Below are 15,503 nucleotides of genomic sequence, written 5' to 3' on the forward strand. Positions count from 1 at the left end.
AGAGCATCAGCCTGTTTCAAGAATTGGTCAGCATCAGTACAATTGTGCTTGACGCGCAAGAATTGACTCTTGGGGACGGATCGAAGCCAGGGCTCGTGGTGACAACTGTCCACTGGTATATATGAATTACGATCCATGCTTTTAAAAAAGGTGGAAGTTATAAATTGATCTCGACATATTGTTATATTGAGGTCCAGAAAGTTAATATTGGACTGACTTGCCTCAAAATTCAGATGGATGCCTCTAGTATTATCATTGAGATGTTCCATGAAACATTCAAGTTCATCTCGGGTACCATCCCATAGGAGGAAGATGTCGTCGATGTACCCAGCCCACATCCTCAGTTGGGGTCTCTGGCAAACAGACGACATCCTCCTCCCACAGAGCCATAAAAAGGTTAGCTTAACTGGGGGAATATTTAGCCCCCCATAGCAACCCCATGATCTTGGCGATAAAATTGTTTTTCAAACCAAAAATAATTATGGGATGCTGCATATTCTAAAAGTTCCATAATAAAACAAATTTGCTCATCATGCAACCCAGAATCATGTCTAAGATAATACTCCATGGCGAAGAGTCCCAAGTTGTGGGGTATTATCGTAAAGTGTGAAGTTACGTCTGCCTTAACCATCCACATATTGGTAGTAGGAGTATGACCAAGCAAAAGATTGATTACATGTCTAGAGTGATATGGGAAGGCATCTTAGCCATCAAGGGTTGAAGGAAAAAAAAATCAATATACCTGCCCACCCAGGACGTAATGGAATCAATCCCACTCACAATGGGACGTCCCGGGGGGGGCAGGTAAGGTGTTTATGAATTTTGGGCATGTAGTATAAAATAGGGGTGCGAGGTGCTTTGGGGATGAGGTACAATTTCTCCTTTTTGTCGATAATTCCTTTTGTAAACCCTTTTTGTATACCATCCAGTTGTTTCTGGTAGGTGCTCTTAGGGTCAGAAACAAAAGGGGTATATGTCACGATCTCCCAAGATCCTATGCATTTCTGCCAAATAATCACCCCTATTTAAAACCTCAATCCCTCCCCCCCTGTCCACAAGTCTAATAACCAATTCCCTGTTGTCACACAAAGAGTCTAAACCCACATTTAATTCCTGATTAATTTGCACCTTTTTGATGGGCATTTTGTCAAGATCTCTAAGTAGAACATCCTTAAACACCTTAATGGAGGGAGCCAATGCCCCAGGGGGGTTGGACAAAGAGGCATTGGCCAGTCCAGAATGTTGATAATCAGTGGACATCATCTTACCATCTCCAATTGGGTTAGAAAGCATATATCGTTTAATGTTTAATTTGCAATTAAATTTGTGTATATCCATATAAGTTTCAAATTTATTGAGCCTCCGTGGAGGTGCAAATTTTAGACCCTTATCTAGCACTAGTTTCTCAGATTGTCACTGTGCTAAGTTTGAAAACGCCTGTCCCTATCACAGTCTTTTTCTCTTTAGTTCGTACAAGTTTCACCCATCTGGTTCCTCTCCTTGGTCTATGGCTCGCTTGATGCCCTGACCGGGCCTGTGAAAACCCCACTGTTGTGGGTCTTGGCCAAAGGAACCTGGACCACCTTGTGTGGCACCACCACTGTTAGTTGGATAATATGGCACTAAAGGGGCCCCACATGAGTAAGGGATTATATCCCTCCCTTCATATTCACATGACGGACCCTCCATGTCACGTAAGGGAAAAAAAATAATTTTGCATACTACCACCAAACCCATATTCGTTTTCAGCAACTGATGTGCCAGATGGATCAAAATGGCTAGGGCCAGGCATATACGTATGGCTATATACAGAGCCGTTATGACTTACTGGAGGTGGAGGAATCGTCACTTTTTCAATTTTTATATATACTGTATTTGTTTCATGGATTTTGGTTGTGATTGAATTCACAGTAGAAGAGTTCTACCTTACACCATATCATAAACTGTTTTTTTTCTTTTTTTCTTTTTTATAGACACCTTGGACTCTTATTTTTTCTCACTGATTAATTGGTTTTGGGTGTATTCATATTTATTGTTATTGGTCAATATCTATAATATTATTCATTGTTTTTTGTGGTTCAGATTTAGCGCTGCTACAATTCTTACTGTGAAGAAACCTTTCCGTATCTGGAGATTAAATCTTTTTTCCTCTAGACGTAAAGAGTGCCCCCTTGACCTCTGTAATGACCTTAAAGTGACTCAACACCAAGTTCACTATTTGGACCACTTATGTATTTGTACTTGTTGATCATATCCCCCTTGATCTCCTCTTCTCAAGAGGGAATAGATGCAGTTCCTCTAATCTTTCCTCATAGCTGAGCTCCTCCATACCTCTTATTAGTTTGGTTGCCCTTCTCTGCACATTCTCCAGTTTCCAGGTATCCTTTTTGAGAACTGGAGCCCAAAACTGAACTGCATATTTCAGATGAGGTCTTACGAATGATTTGTACAGGGACAAAATTATATCTCTCTGGAGTCCATACAAGAAAATACTTTTCTCGCTTTGGAAACCGCAGCTTGGCATTGCATGCTACTATTGAGCTTGTGATCTACCAAAACCCCCAGATCCTTCACTATGGATTCCCTCAGTTGTACTCCCCCTAGTATGTATGATGCATGCATATTCTTAGTCCCCAAGTGCATAACTTTAAATTTATCAACATTAAACCTCATTTGTCACTTAGTTGCCCAATTAGACAGTGCATTGAGGTCGGCTTGTAAATTGGAGGCATCCTGTAAGGACGTTATTCCACTGCATAGCTTAGTGTCATCTACAAAGACAGAAATGTTACTTTTAATCTCAGCCCCTATATCATTTATAAAGTTATTGAAAAGTAAGGGTCCCAACACTGAACCTTGGGGTACACCACTGATAACCTTAGACCATTCAGAGTAAGAATTATTAACAACTACTCTCTGAATTCTGGCTTTTAGCCAGTTTTCCATCCATTTATAAATTGATCTTTAAGGCCTGTAGACCTTACCTTACACATGATCCGTGTGTGGGGAACCGTGTCAAACGCTTTTGCAAAATCCAGGTATGCCACGTCCACAGCCACCTCTTTGTCCAAGGTTATACTTACCTCCTCATAAAAAGAAATCAGATTTGTTTGACAACTTCTGTCTTTCATGAATCCATGCTGTCTGTTGCTTAAAATATGTTTTTCCATAAGAACTAGTCTATGTGGTCTTTTATGTACCCCAAATAGTGGAGGCTATAAACATAGATCATGTTTCATAATTATTTTAGTAGTATGTGTTAAACATCGAATGAGTGACAGCAGTCAGTCAGGTTATACCAGTTTCCACTAATTGTTGATTCAACTTTTGGGAGCTGGAGAAGTGTAAAAACACTACACATGCTATACTGGAGGGACACTTTACATAAAAAGAGGACCCTTGATGCAGTCTGATTATCTATTGTCAAATAGCTGGTACACACAATTGTACCTGTACTCAAACTGTACATTCAAAAAAGCAGTTGTATAGCATGAGAATGGTTAATTGTCAGCTTTAAAGTGAGCTCTGAAGAAGGGGGTGCGTCCCCCAAAACGTGTCAGCTTTCCAAGGTAGCTTTTGTCTGGTTACGCTATTCCCGCACTGGATTAAGATTTGGGGTTATACAACGACTATATACATTTACTTTTATGAGTATTCATTTGACTAAGTTTTGTTTTATACAGTAAACCTTGAGTAACGCATTAGGTGTTTGTGCCCTCCTGTGTGCCCTCCAGATTTAAAGTATACCTAAAACCCAAAACCAAAAATTTACTATATTGCAGCTTACTAGTCCTTGGTGTATTGTCTGCATTAATTTAACATTTTGAAAGTTTTTTGTACTATTTTCACCTGGTAATCCTGCAAATAGCGTACGTCCTGTCCTTGTGTGGCTAGGGAGGGCGCCATAGTTGTCATCATAGGATGCCCTGATAGGGACTGAATTTTCCTACTCCTCACATAATGGAGGAGATTAAGAGAATATATATATATATATATATATATATATATATATATATATATATATTATATATATATATATATATATTTTTTTTTTATTACACACGATGTGTTCTGCAAGAGGTTTACCAGGATTATGGCTGAAGATATCATGAGCCGCTGGCACGCTTTCAGAAGCAGCGGGAGGGTACATCACCCTCCCCCGGCTCGCCAGTGTCTCTAGGGCTTATTGTTTCCCCCGACTCACGCCAAGAAAGATCCGCCGGTGTGTATATTTATAATGCACAGTGTATACATAATGGCACAGTGGTGTAGTGGGTAGCACTTTTGCCTAGCAGTAAGAAGGGTCGCTGGTTCGAATCCCAACCATGACACTACCTGCCTGGAGTTTGCACGTTCTCCCTGTGCCTGCATGGGTTTCCTCTGGGTACTCCGGTTTCCTCCCACACTCCAAAGACATGCTGGTAGGTTAATTGGATCCTGTCTAAATTGTCCCTAGTATGTATGAATGCAAGTTAGGGACCTTAGATTGTAAGCTCCTTGAGGGTAGGGACTGATGTGAATGTACAATGTATATGTAAAGCGCTGCGTAAATTGACGGCACTATATAAATAACTGAAATAAATAATAATAGCTATATATATATATATATATATATATATATATATATATATATATATATATATATATATATATATATATTATACACACACATATAGACAGACAATATATATATATATATATATATATATATATATATATATATATATATATATATATATATACACACACACACACATACATAGTGTAAAGTAGTGAGTGTACAGCTTGTATAACAGTGTAAATTTGCTGTCCCCTCAAAATAACCAACAGACAACCATTAATGTCTAAAGCGTTGGTGACAAAAGTGAGTACACCCCTAAGTGAAAATGTCCAAATTGGGCCCAAAATATAAATATTGTGTGGCCACCATTATTTTCCAGCACAGCACAGGGTCTGGAGGATCTTAGTTAAAGGGTCTGGAGGATCTTAGTTATGAGGAAAGGTTGCGAGCACTGAACTTATTCTCTCTGGAGAAGAGACGCTTGAGAGGGGATATGATTTCAATTTACAAATACTGTACTGGTGACCACACAATAGGGATAAAACTTTTTCGCAGAAGAGAGTTTAATAAGACTCGTGGCCACTCATTGCAATTAGAGGAAAAGAGGTTTAACCTTAAACTACGTAGAGGGTTCTTTACTGTAAGAGCGGCAAGGATGTGGAATTCCCTTCCACAGGCGGTGGTCTCAGCGGGGAGCATTGATAGCTTCAAGAAACTATTAGATAATCACCTGAATGACCGCAATATACAGGGATATGTAATGTAATACTGACACATAATCACACACATAGGTTGGACTTGATGGACTTGTGTCTTTTTTCAACCTCACCTACTATGTAACTATGTAGCCTTAACCCTCTTGGGCATGGAGTTCACCAGAGCTTCACAGGTTGCCACTGGAGTCCTCTTCTACTCCTCCATGATGACATCACAGAGCTGGTGGATGTTAGAGACCTTGCGCTCTTCCACCTTCCATATGCGGATGCCCCACAGATGCTCAATAGGGTTTAGGTCTGGAGACATGCTTGGCCAGTCCATCACCTTTACCCTCAGCTTCTTTAGCAAGGCAGTGGTCGTCTTGAAGGTGTGTTGGGGGTCCTTATGTTGGAATACTGCCCTGCGGCCCAGTCTTCGAAGGGAGGAGACCATGCTCTGCTTCTGTATGTCACAGTACATGCTGGCATTCATGGTTCCCAAAATGAACTGTAGCTCCCCAGTGCTGGCAGCACTCATGCAGCCCCAGACCATGACACTCCCACCACCATGCTTGACTGTAGGCAAGACACACTTGTCTTTGTACTCCTCACCTGGTTGCCGCCACACATGCTTGACACCATCTGAACCAAATAAGTTTATCTTGGTCTCATCAGACCACAGGACATGGTTCCAGCTTGTCTTCAGTAAACTGCAGGCTTTCTTGTGCATCATCTTAAGAGGCTTCCTTCTGGGACAACAGCCATGCAGACCAAATTGATGCAGTGTACGGCCTATGGTCTGAGCACTGACAGGCTGACCCCCCACCCCTTCAACCTCTGCAGCAATGCTGACAGCACTCATACGTCTTTCCCAAAGGCAACCTCTGAATCCGACGCTAAGCACACACACTCAACTTTTTTGGTCGGCCAGGGCGAGGCCTGTTCTGAGTGGAACCTGTCCTGTTAAACCGTTGTATGGTCTTGGCCACCGTGCTGCAACTCAGTTTCAGGGTCTAGGTAATCTTCTTATAGCCTAGGCCATCTTTATGTAGAGCAACAATTCTTTTTTTTTAGATGCTCAGAGAGTTCTTTGCCATGAGATGCCATGTATGAGAGAGTGAGAGCAACAACAACAAATTTAACACACCTGCTCCCCATTCACACCTGAGACCTTGTAACACTAACGAGTCACATGACACCAAGGAGAGAAAAAAATCGCAAACTGGGCCCAATTTGGACATTTTCACTTATGGGTGTACTCACTTATGTTGCCAGCAGTTTAGACGTTAATGGCTGTGTGTTAAGTTGGATGGATCCGATTATATAGCCCTTTAAATGAAGATTTCTTAGCTATATCATGACTGATGTCAGTCTGGAGAGGAGGAGGAGAGATCTGGCTGGTCATGTGATCACAATCTCAGCTTTTAAATGAGGTATGTACAGGATTTATATTTATAAATCATTTACAGAGGGGGACACTGAAATAGGAGGCAGTGTTGATGGTGTATACAGGTTAGTGTTATGAGAGCAGCAGGAGGGGGAGGGGCAGCTCACAAACACAGGGAGGAGAGGGGGTGGACGATGACACAGGAGCAGAGAGGAGAGCAGATAGCAAGCTGCTGATGACAGAGGCACGTGAACGGACCACGGTGTCTGGTCACAGCAGCCATGATACACCGTGGTCAGTTTACAGAGAGGTGGGGAGAAACTGGCAGGATCAGCCAGGTTTTTTAGGTGTTACAGAGGGCCAAATGACACAGGACAAGCACTGTGTCATAGTGTCATATAACATGCTTTAAAGGAGCAGGATCCATTTTTTTGGTTAACAAACGGTTTAATGCATTCTATGTATTAGATAAACACCTTCTGTGTGCACCACCTCCCCCCCCCCTCAGCCCCTCCTAATACTTACCTGAGGCCCATCTCAATCCAGCAATGTTGCATGAGTGTCTTGGGTGGCTCGCTCTCCTTATTGGCTCCCAATGCTGCCAAAGTCACTGAGCCAATGAGGAGAGGGGGGGGGAGCCACGGCTCCATGTCTGAATGGACACAGAGCAGCGGCTCAGCTGTCGCCATAGCAAGTTGTTTGCTGTGGGGGCACTTGGCAGGAGGGAGGGGCCAGGAGTGCCGGTAAGGGAGAAGAGGAGGATCTGGGCTGCTCTGTACAAATCCACTGCACAGAGCAGGTAAGCATAACATGTTTGTTATTGTTAAACAAAAAAAACAAAAAACAAAAACAAGACTTTAGTATCACTCTTAGGCCTCATGCACACTGGACATTATAAAAAAGCCAGTAGCGTTTGCTGTGGCAAGCTGTAGAATTCGTTCCTCAGCATTTAACAAAATTTATACTCCTGCAAAAGCTTATGGTTCAAAAACGCTGATAAACGCTGCATAGCCACGTTTTTCAGGAGTTTTTTTACGTTTTTAAACTTTTTTCAGAGTTGGAGCTGAAAAACTCCTCTCAAAACCCACTAATTCTGGAGGGGTTTTTCAGCCACAAAACGTCCCTGCCAAAAACAGCTGATAACAGCCTATGTGTGCACGGACACATAGGTTAACATGCTGGGGAGTTTATTGGCTGCATAAAAAAATGTCTGAAGCCAAAAACAACAGCTATAAAGTCTTGTTTTTTTTCTATAAAAATAAAAAACATGTTATACTTACCGCCTCTGTGCAGTGGACTTGCACAGAGCAGCCCGGATCCTCCTTTTCGGGTCCCACTTTGGCGCTTCTGGCCCCTACCTCCTGTCGAGCATCTTGCTATGGGGGCTCCCGGGCGGGGTCACAGCTCCATGTCCATTCAGGCACAGGGCTGTGGCCTAGCACCTCTTTCCCGATTGGCTGACTGACTTTGATTGATGGCAGTGGGAGCCAATGGCGCAGCTGCTGTGTCTCAGCCAGTCAGGAGAGAGAGTTTGGGATGGCCGTGACACTCGTGGACATCGCTGGACAGAGATGGGGCTCAGGTAAGTATTAGGGGGGCTGCTGCACCCAGGTTTTTTTTATCTTAATGCATAGACTGCATTAAGATAAAAAAATACCTTCTGACTTTACAACCCCTTTAACCTTATGCTCCTCAGTCCTGTGCATCCTAGAAAAGGAAGTCCAATTTGTGAGAAAAATAGGGTATCTTCAGGAAACTCGTATTTTAGATAGGCCGGTAAAAGATGACAAAAAAAAAAAAAAAAAAAAAAAAAAAAAAATTTTTTTTTCATTCAGCCCACTTACTCGCAGCCCCAGGTTTTCATGGACCCAGGTCAGGCTGTCATGGATCAGTAGAGCTGGAGGATAGGTGGGGTAATTTCAATTATTAGCCCTTTAACCACTTCCCGACCGCCGCACGACTATATACGTCCTAAGTTTGAACGGGGATATCGTTGTTATGACAGCAGCTAGCTGCCATAACCCTGGTATCCCCGTTTTCGTGCGGCGGCCGGCTTTCAGATAAAAGTGGTCCCTGCGGCGGATTCGCCGCAAGATCACTTTTATCGGTGGCGGGAGAGGGCCCCCCCCCCCTCCCGCCGCAATCCAGTGCCCTCCGCCGCTTACCGGAGCCGTCGGTAGCGGCGGAGGCGATCGCGTCCTCTTCCGTGGTTTGTCTGGAGACAAGTGAGGCCAAGATGGCGCTCACTCTTCTCCATGACACTGCTGGGCGGAAGCGACATCAAAACGTCACTTCCGTCCACGCCTCTTAAAAGGCATATTTTTTCAAATGTCATTTTTCTAAATGACTTTTTTTTTTTTTTTTTTTATTGCATTTTAGTGTAAATATGAGATCTGAGGTCTTTTTGACCCCAGATCTCATATTTAAGAGGTCCTGCCATGCTTTTTTCTATTACAAGGGATGTTTACATTCCTTGTAATAGGAATAAAAGTGACACAATTTTTTTTTTTTTTTTTAAACAGTGTAAAAATAAATAAAATATTGTAAAATAAATAATAAAAATAAAAAAAAAAATTTTTAAAACCCCCCTGTCCCGACGAGCTCGCGCGCAGAAGCGAACGCATACGCGAGTAGCGCCCGCATATGAAAACGGTGGTCAAACCACACATGTGAGGTATCGCCGTGACCGGTAGAGCGAGAGCAATAATTCTAGCCCTAGACCTCCTCTGTAGCGCAAAATATGCAACCTGTAGAATTTTTTAAACGGGTAAAAGTTTGACGCCATTCCACGAGCGGGCGCAATTTTCAAGCATGACATGTTGGGTATCAATTTACTTGGCGTAACATTATATTTCACAATATAAAAAAGAATTGGGATAACTTTACTGTTTTATTTTTTTATTCAAAAAAGTGAATTTTTTCCAAAAAAAGTGCGCTTATAAGACCGCTGCGCAAATACGGTGCGAAAAAAAGTATTGCAATGACCGCCATTGTATTCTCTAGGGTGTTAGAAGAAAAACCATATATAATGTTTGGGGGTTCTAAGTAATTTTCTAGCAGAAAAACCTGTTTTAAACATGTAAACACCTAAAATCCAAAACGAGGCTGGTCCTTAAGTGGTTAACAGAAAAGCTATAGCACACTTACCGACGAATAATCTCTTTGCTGAGCCGATGCAACAGACACAGAAAACACCTGCAATAAAGCAGACCAAAACATATTAAAAATTATTAACATCTTTATATATTTTTTAGATAGCAGGTGCATTGTTCGGTATTCTTTTTCCTCAAAATATAAATACTTAACCTGCATTGTTTTTTTTTGTTTTTTTAAAGGTGCAAGCTACAGGGTCATCATCCTTTTTTTCCTTGTCAAAAGAAGTTTATTGAGTATACAATGTTATAAAGATACATAAAGTAAGTTTACAAGGATCTATAAAGTAAGCTTATTGTTTTACAGTAGGGTTTATATAGGTAAATATCATGAAATTTCAAATATTAAACATTGGGTTCACGTAAACCTAAATTAAAGATATATATCATTTCCTTAGTTACTTTTGTAGGTATTTAAATGATTTATACCTACTATACATATTGTTTACAAGTAGAGTGTATATAGGTCAAATAAATTCTGAAAATGAGCTTTAATCGTGAGGTGGAGAAAAGGAAAGAGAAAGAAGAAAAAGGGTTGAAAGGTAGAGGTATGGTCCACAAGGTTGTCCCGCTCGTCAGTTTATTATTCTTTTTAGTTCTCTTTGAAGCCTTAGAATGGGTGTCTCTGTAAGTCATTTAATCTGTTACCATGGCAACAGGACAGAGTCATTGAAGTTTGACAGGAACTTTTGTTTTATCCAAGGATGCCAAAGTTTTTCAAATTTTGGAATTTGATTTTGATCGATGGCTACCATCTTAGCATGGGACATTGTATTATTCATTCTGTGAATTGTTTCTGCTAGTACCAATGTAGGAGATTTCCATGCCTTGGCCACTGTTTGTTTTGCAGCCGTTATTAGTTGGATCATAAATCATCCTTTTTTTCAAAACACTTTATTACAAGTTTTTCTTACATGTTAATTTACATAATTTGGTTTTACTTTAGCATCTTAAACATTACATTTGCTTCCTTTTTCATATTCACTCATTCTTAACTCTCATACCATCCCCTCACATTGATACTATGGTCATCATTAGCTTTCATTTATTATTCACACTATACAGTATTTTCACATCTTCCTATATCTATAGGTAAATGGTTAAATACAATCCACTTTGCCCATATCATCCTTATCTTGCCTTCACTAAATAATGAGTCTCTAAAGTAGAAAAAGTCAACAGACAGTAATCTAAATCTTCTGACCTGCAAACTTCTTCTACAAGATTAAAGTAGGAGAATGACAGACCTAGAGAATGCAACATTAAAAGCCATTGTAAAGGTTCGCTTTTTTGCTTTAAAAAATAACAAACATGTTATACTTACATAGTAGGTGAGGTTGAAAAAAGACACAAGTCCAACCTACGTGTGTGATTATATGTCAGTATTACATTGTATATTTCTGTATGTTGCGGTCGTTCAGGTGCTTACCTGCTCTGTTGCAGTGGATTTGCACAGAGCAGCCCGGATCCGCCTCTTCTCGGCTCACTCGCCCGAGCTCCTGGCCCCTCCCTCCTACTGAGTGCCCGACAGCAAGCTGCTTGCTATAGGGGCATCCGAGTCGAGTCACAGCTCTGTGTATCCATTCAGGCACGGAGCCCACGACCCGGCCCCTCTCTCCCCTGATTGGCTGACTGATTTTGATTGACAGCAGCGGGAGCCAATGGTGCCACGCTGCTGTCTCAGCCAATGAGGAGGGGTGTCCCAGGCAGACGAGACACTCGTGGACATCGCTGGACAGAGAGTGGGCTCAAGTAAGTATTAGAGGGACTGCTGCACACAGAAGGTTTTTTTTTTTTTATCTTAATATATAGAATGCATTAAGATAAAAAAAACCTTCTCCCTTTACAACCCCTTTAAATGCATTTCAAGGTATCTGTAGCCACCAGTATGTGCCTACATTGTACGGTTTCATCCTATGGAGTACTTATAGGGCATTGGCAACTCTGAGGTTGGGAACATTAGCCTCTTAGCCACTAACCTGGAATAAGTATGCAGCTGATGAAGTCAGGGGTCCTGACATGCATTCCAGATCAGTGACTAAAATAAACCTGTAATGAGAAATATGTTGGGGCTGCCATTACCTCTGCTGAAAAAAAATAAAAATAAATACATAAATACATTTTATGTATTTACCGTAACCGCATCTTTTCTCAGTTCGAAGGACACAGCCTTAAAATTGAGAAATCAGAGCTAGTGGGTTATAGTGCCATCTGCAGCAACAGGATATTAGGCAAGAGTAAAAAGCAACTAAGGGGAACAGCTTCATCTTTGTGGTCTAACCCCACATTTGCCAAAGAGTGAGTTAATAGCAAAGGAAATGCTACAAAACATTGACAACATTTTCAACAACAAAACTAGGATAGGTCCTGTATCCTTTAAATGAACTCATGAACACAGGCAGAAAAAAAAGCCATTAGGTAGGGCGTCTGGGTGTTTTTTTTTTTTTTTTAATATGCCTCCAAGAGCAGCTCTATGTTAGCCTATGCACAACAGGTGTTTAGATCAGTATTGTAAGAGCAGTGTTTAGAGGCTGGAAAAAAAAAAAGCACCAAAGTTGTGTTTAGAGAAGCTTATGAGCTTAAAGCAGAGTGTCACCATGTTGGATAGCAATATGGTTTAGTATCATACTTCTGGTATTTTACTTCCTGGTTGTTACAGCCAGGTAGCCTCAGTTAGTTGAGTTGAATGAGCCTCAGTTGAATGAGACACATCAAAGCTTGGTAATCAGAACAACAATGGCTTGACTCAAGCCCACCTGCTGTGATGTGTGATTACAAGCTTCAAAGAGACCACTGCTGCCAAGATGTCTATTGAGATTTGACACAGGGCTAATAGAGATGATTCATGGACAAACGCTGCCCATAGTGATCAATACAGCATGCTTCGTGGAGAATGGGCAGACATTTGAAGGACTCCCTCTTGGAAATAGTTATTAGTTGGAAGGCAAATTGGGGTGGCTACGAGTGGGCGTGTATGTTTGAATGAAAGGAGCACACAGGCAATTTCTCTCTCTCTGTTTCGCTGCAAAGCCTGCCATGAGGCTGTCTCTCTGCCATCTTGGGACTTTGCTCTGACTGAGGGCTTGGGCCTAAAATCCACGTGGCCCAGACCCCTTTTATCAGCCAGAACCAGTAGATGCAACCATGTGTGATAAGTATCTTTGATATTTCATTTTTGTTATATGCTCTGTATATACAGTGGGGACGGAAAGTATTCAGACCCCCTTACATTTTTCACTCTTTGTTATATTGCAGCCATTTGCTAAAATCATTTAAGTTCATTTTTTTTCCCTCATTAATTGTACACACAACTCCCCATATTGACAAAAAAAACAAAGATTTGTTGACATTTTTATATATTTATTAAAAAAGAAAAACTGAAATATGACATGGTCCTAAGTATTCAGACCCTTTGCTCAGTATTTAGTAGAAGCACCCTTTTGATCTAATACAGCCATGGGTCTGTGACGGACCTGGCCGGGACAGAGGCTGTTGGAGAGGACTGGGTGCGGGCCTGTTGCCTTTTGATTATGGGCCCTAGCATTTGGGGGAATGGTGCTCTCTGTGAGCTGTATGCCTGGGGACCCTGGGGTTGGTGTTACTTTGGATTCAGCTCCATGTCCCCCCAAAAACACACAGACTCTGGGAACCCTTTATATGCCATATTAGAATGGTGACTGATTTATACGGTTGGGACTCGTACTGTTAAATGCTAATGTCATCAATTCTGCTATAATGGGTTTATTGTAAATAAGTCTAGTGTGGCTCTAAGAGTCTTTTCACCCATTGTTGTTTGTGTTAATTAACTGTGTGAAGCTCGGTGACCACAAGTCTGGGCGAAAGGTCATGTCTCAGTCACCTAGGCTGTATAAAGGATTAGATAATTAGCTCATGTTAATTAAGTTACAGTTGTATTGTTAGAGGAGGTTCCAACGGCATATAAAGTCTTGTAAATTAGATTCATAATAAACAGTCCATGTTAGCAGTGAAGCAAGTGTCGCCTTGTTTTCTGCTCAGAGAGGTTGGAATATCTGATATCTGTATACAGACTGGGAGGAAGTGGTATATGACGGAAGCACTCAAGCGGAGTGTGGGACGTTCCGTGACAGGGTCTTTTTGGGAAAGATGCAACAAGTTTTTCACACCTGGATTTGGGGATCCTCTGCCAATCCTCCTTGCAGATCCTCTCCAGTTTTGTCAGGTTGGATGGTAAACGTTGGTGGACAGCCATTTTTAGGTCTCTCCAGAGATGCTCAATTGGGTTTAAGTCAGGGCTTTGGCTGGACCATTCAAGAACAGTCACGGAGTTGTTGTGAAGCCACTCCATTTTTTTAGCTGTGTGCTTAGGGTCAATGTCTTGTTGGAAGGTAAACCTTCGGCCCAGTCTGAGGTCCTGAGCACTCTGGAGAAGGTTTTCGTCCAGGATATCCCTGTACTTGGCTGCATTCATCTTTCCCTCGATTGCAACCAGACGTCCTGTCCCTGCAGCTGAAAAACACCCCCACAGCATGATGCTGCCACCACCATGCTTCACTGTTGGTACTGTATTGGACAGGTGATGAGCAGTGCCTGGTTTTCTCCACACATACCGCTTAGAATTAAGGCCAAAAAGTTCTATCTTGGTCTCATCAGACCAGAGAATCTTATTTCTTTGGTTCTAAAGGTTTCTGGGAGCGAGACTCAGTAGTAGGCTTGTGGCTGTCCGAGGGTCTGAAAGTAGGGTGGACTGGGAGACTGCGAATAGAATAATATGTTAGGTTTCAAAACAGTGAGAGAGTCAAAGAGAAAGCTTTGAGATAAAAAGAAACAATAAAAAAAGAAACTTGTATAGTGTTGTTAGTGGAGGGTTCGGTGCAAATGTTGATATTGGTTCAACAAGAAACAACTTAGAGAGGGTGCTGAGCACCGTGGTGTCCTTCAGATGGGAGTACAAAAAGTTATTAACACTGGAAGGAGAGGTCAGGAGTAGCATGCTGCCAGAGCTCAGGGGAGCTGTAGTGACGGTTGTCGGCCATGTTTAGCACTTAAAGTTGCATCGTTCGGTTGAAATTGCGGTCCAGATGTCTGCAGGATTTAGTTGATCCTCTGTCATGCGGAGCTGGTCCGGGTAGTTCTGGAATTATACCCCAGGAGTGGAGGAGCTTCAGGCCTTTGTCAAGATCTCCGATTGTGCAAGTTTGCCCGTTTCCCACAATAAGGATTGCAGCTGGGTATCGCCATTTATATTGTATCTTGTGGTTTTGCAGGTCCTTGGTAATTGGGTTCATCTGACGTCTCAGTTGAAAGGTGTACTTAGACAGGTCAGGGAAGAATTGAACCCCTGTGTAGGGAGCTGGTAAGGGCGATTTAGCTTTGACTACCATGAGGAGTTTTTCTTTGATGTGGTAGAAATGGACCCTCATCAGTACGTCCCTGGGGACCGAGGCTGCCAGGTGGGATGGTTCAGCGATTCTGTGAATCCTGTCTATTATAACATCCCGCGGGGATGCTTCAGGGATTACGATATGCATCAATTCTTTTGCATAGCGTGGTAGGTCCGCAGGTAGTATGGTCTCGGGTATGCCTCTCAGCTTGACATTGTTCCTGCGGGATCTGTCTTCTAAATCGGCCAGCTTTGCGCACATCCATGACTGTTCCTCTTTAACAGCATCAAAAGTCTCAATGACTTAATTCACTGTGGAGGTACAAGCATTTAGGCCTCTCTCAGC

General features: G+C 42.0%; 1 protein-coding gene across 3 annotated transcripts in view; it reads right to left on the reverse strand.

Moving 5' to 3' along the window:
* Window positions 1–15,503, reverse strand: part of IDH3G (isocitrate dehydrogenase (NAD(+)) 3 non-catalytic subunit gamma) — a 224,709-nt gene that overhangs the window by 195,563 nt on the left and 13,643 nt on the right. For all 3 annotated transcript variants that reach the window (XM_073600338.1, XM_073600339.1, XM_073600337.1), the window contains exon 2: window positions 9,791–9,838. In XM_073600338.1, the coding sequence (XP_073456439.1) occupies window positions 9,791–9,838 (48 nt within the window). The remainder of the gene's footprint in view (window positions 1–9,790; window positions 9,839–15,503) is intronic.

The sequence above is a fragment of the Aquarana catesbeiana genome, linkage group LG09 (genome assembly GCF_042186555.1).
Source record: "Aquarana catesbeiana isolate 2022-GZ linkage group LG09, ASM4218655v1, whole genome shotgun sequence".
NCBI lineage: Eukaryota > Metazoa > Chordata > Amphibia > Anura > Ranidae > Aquarana > Aquarana catesbeiana.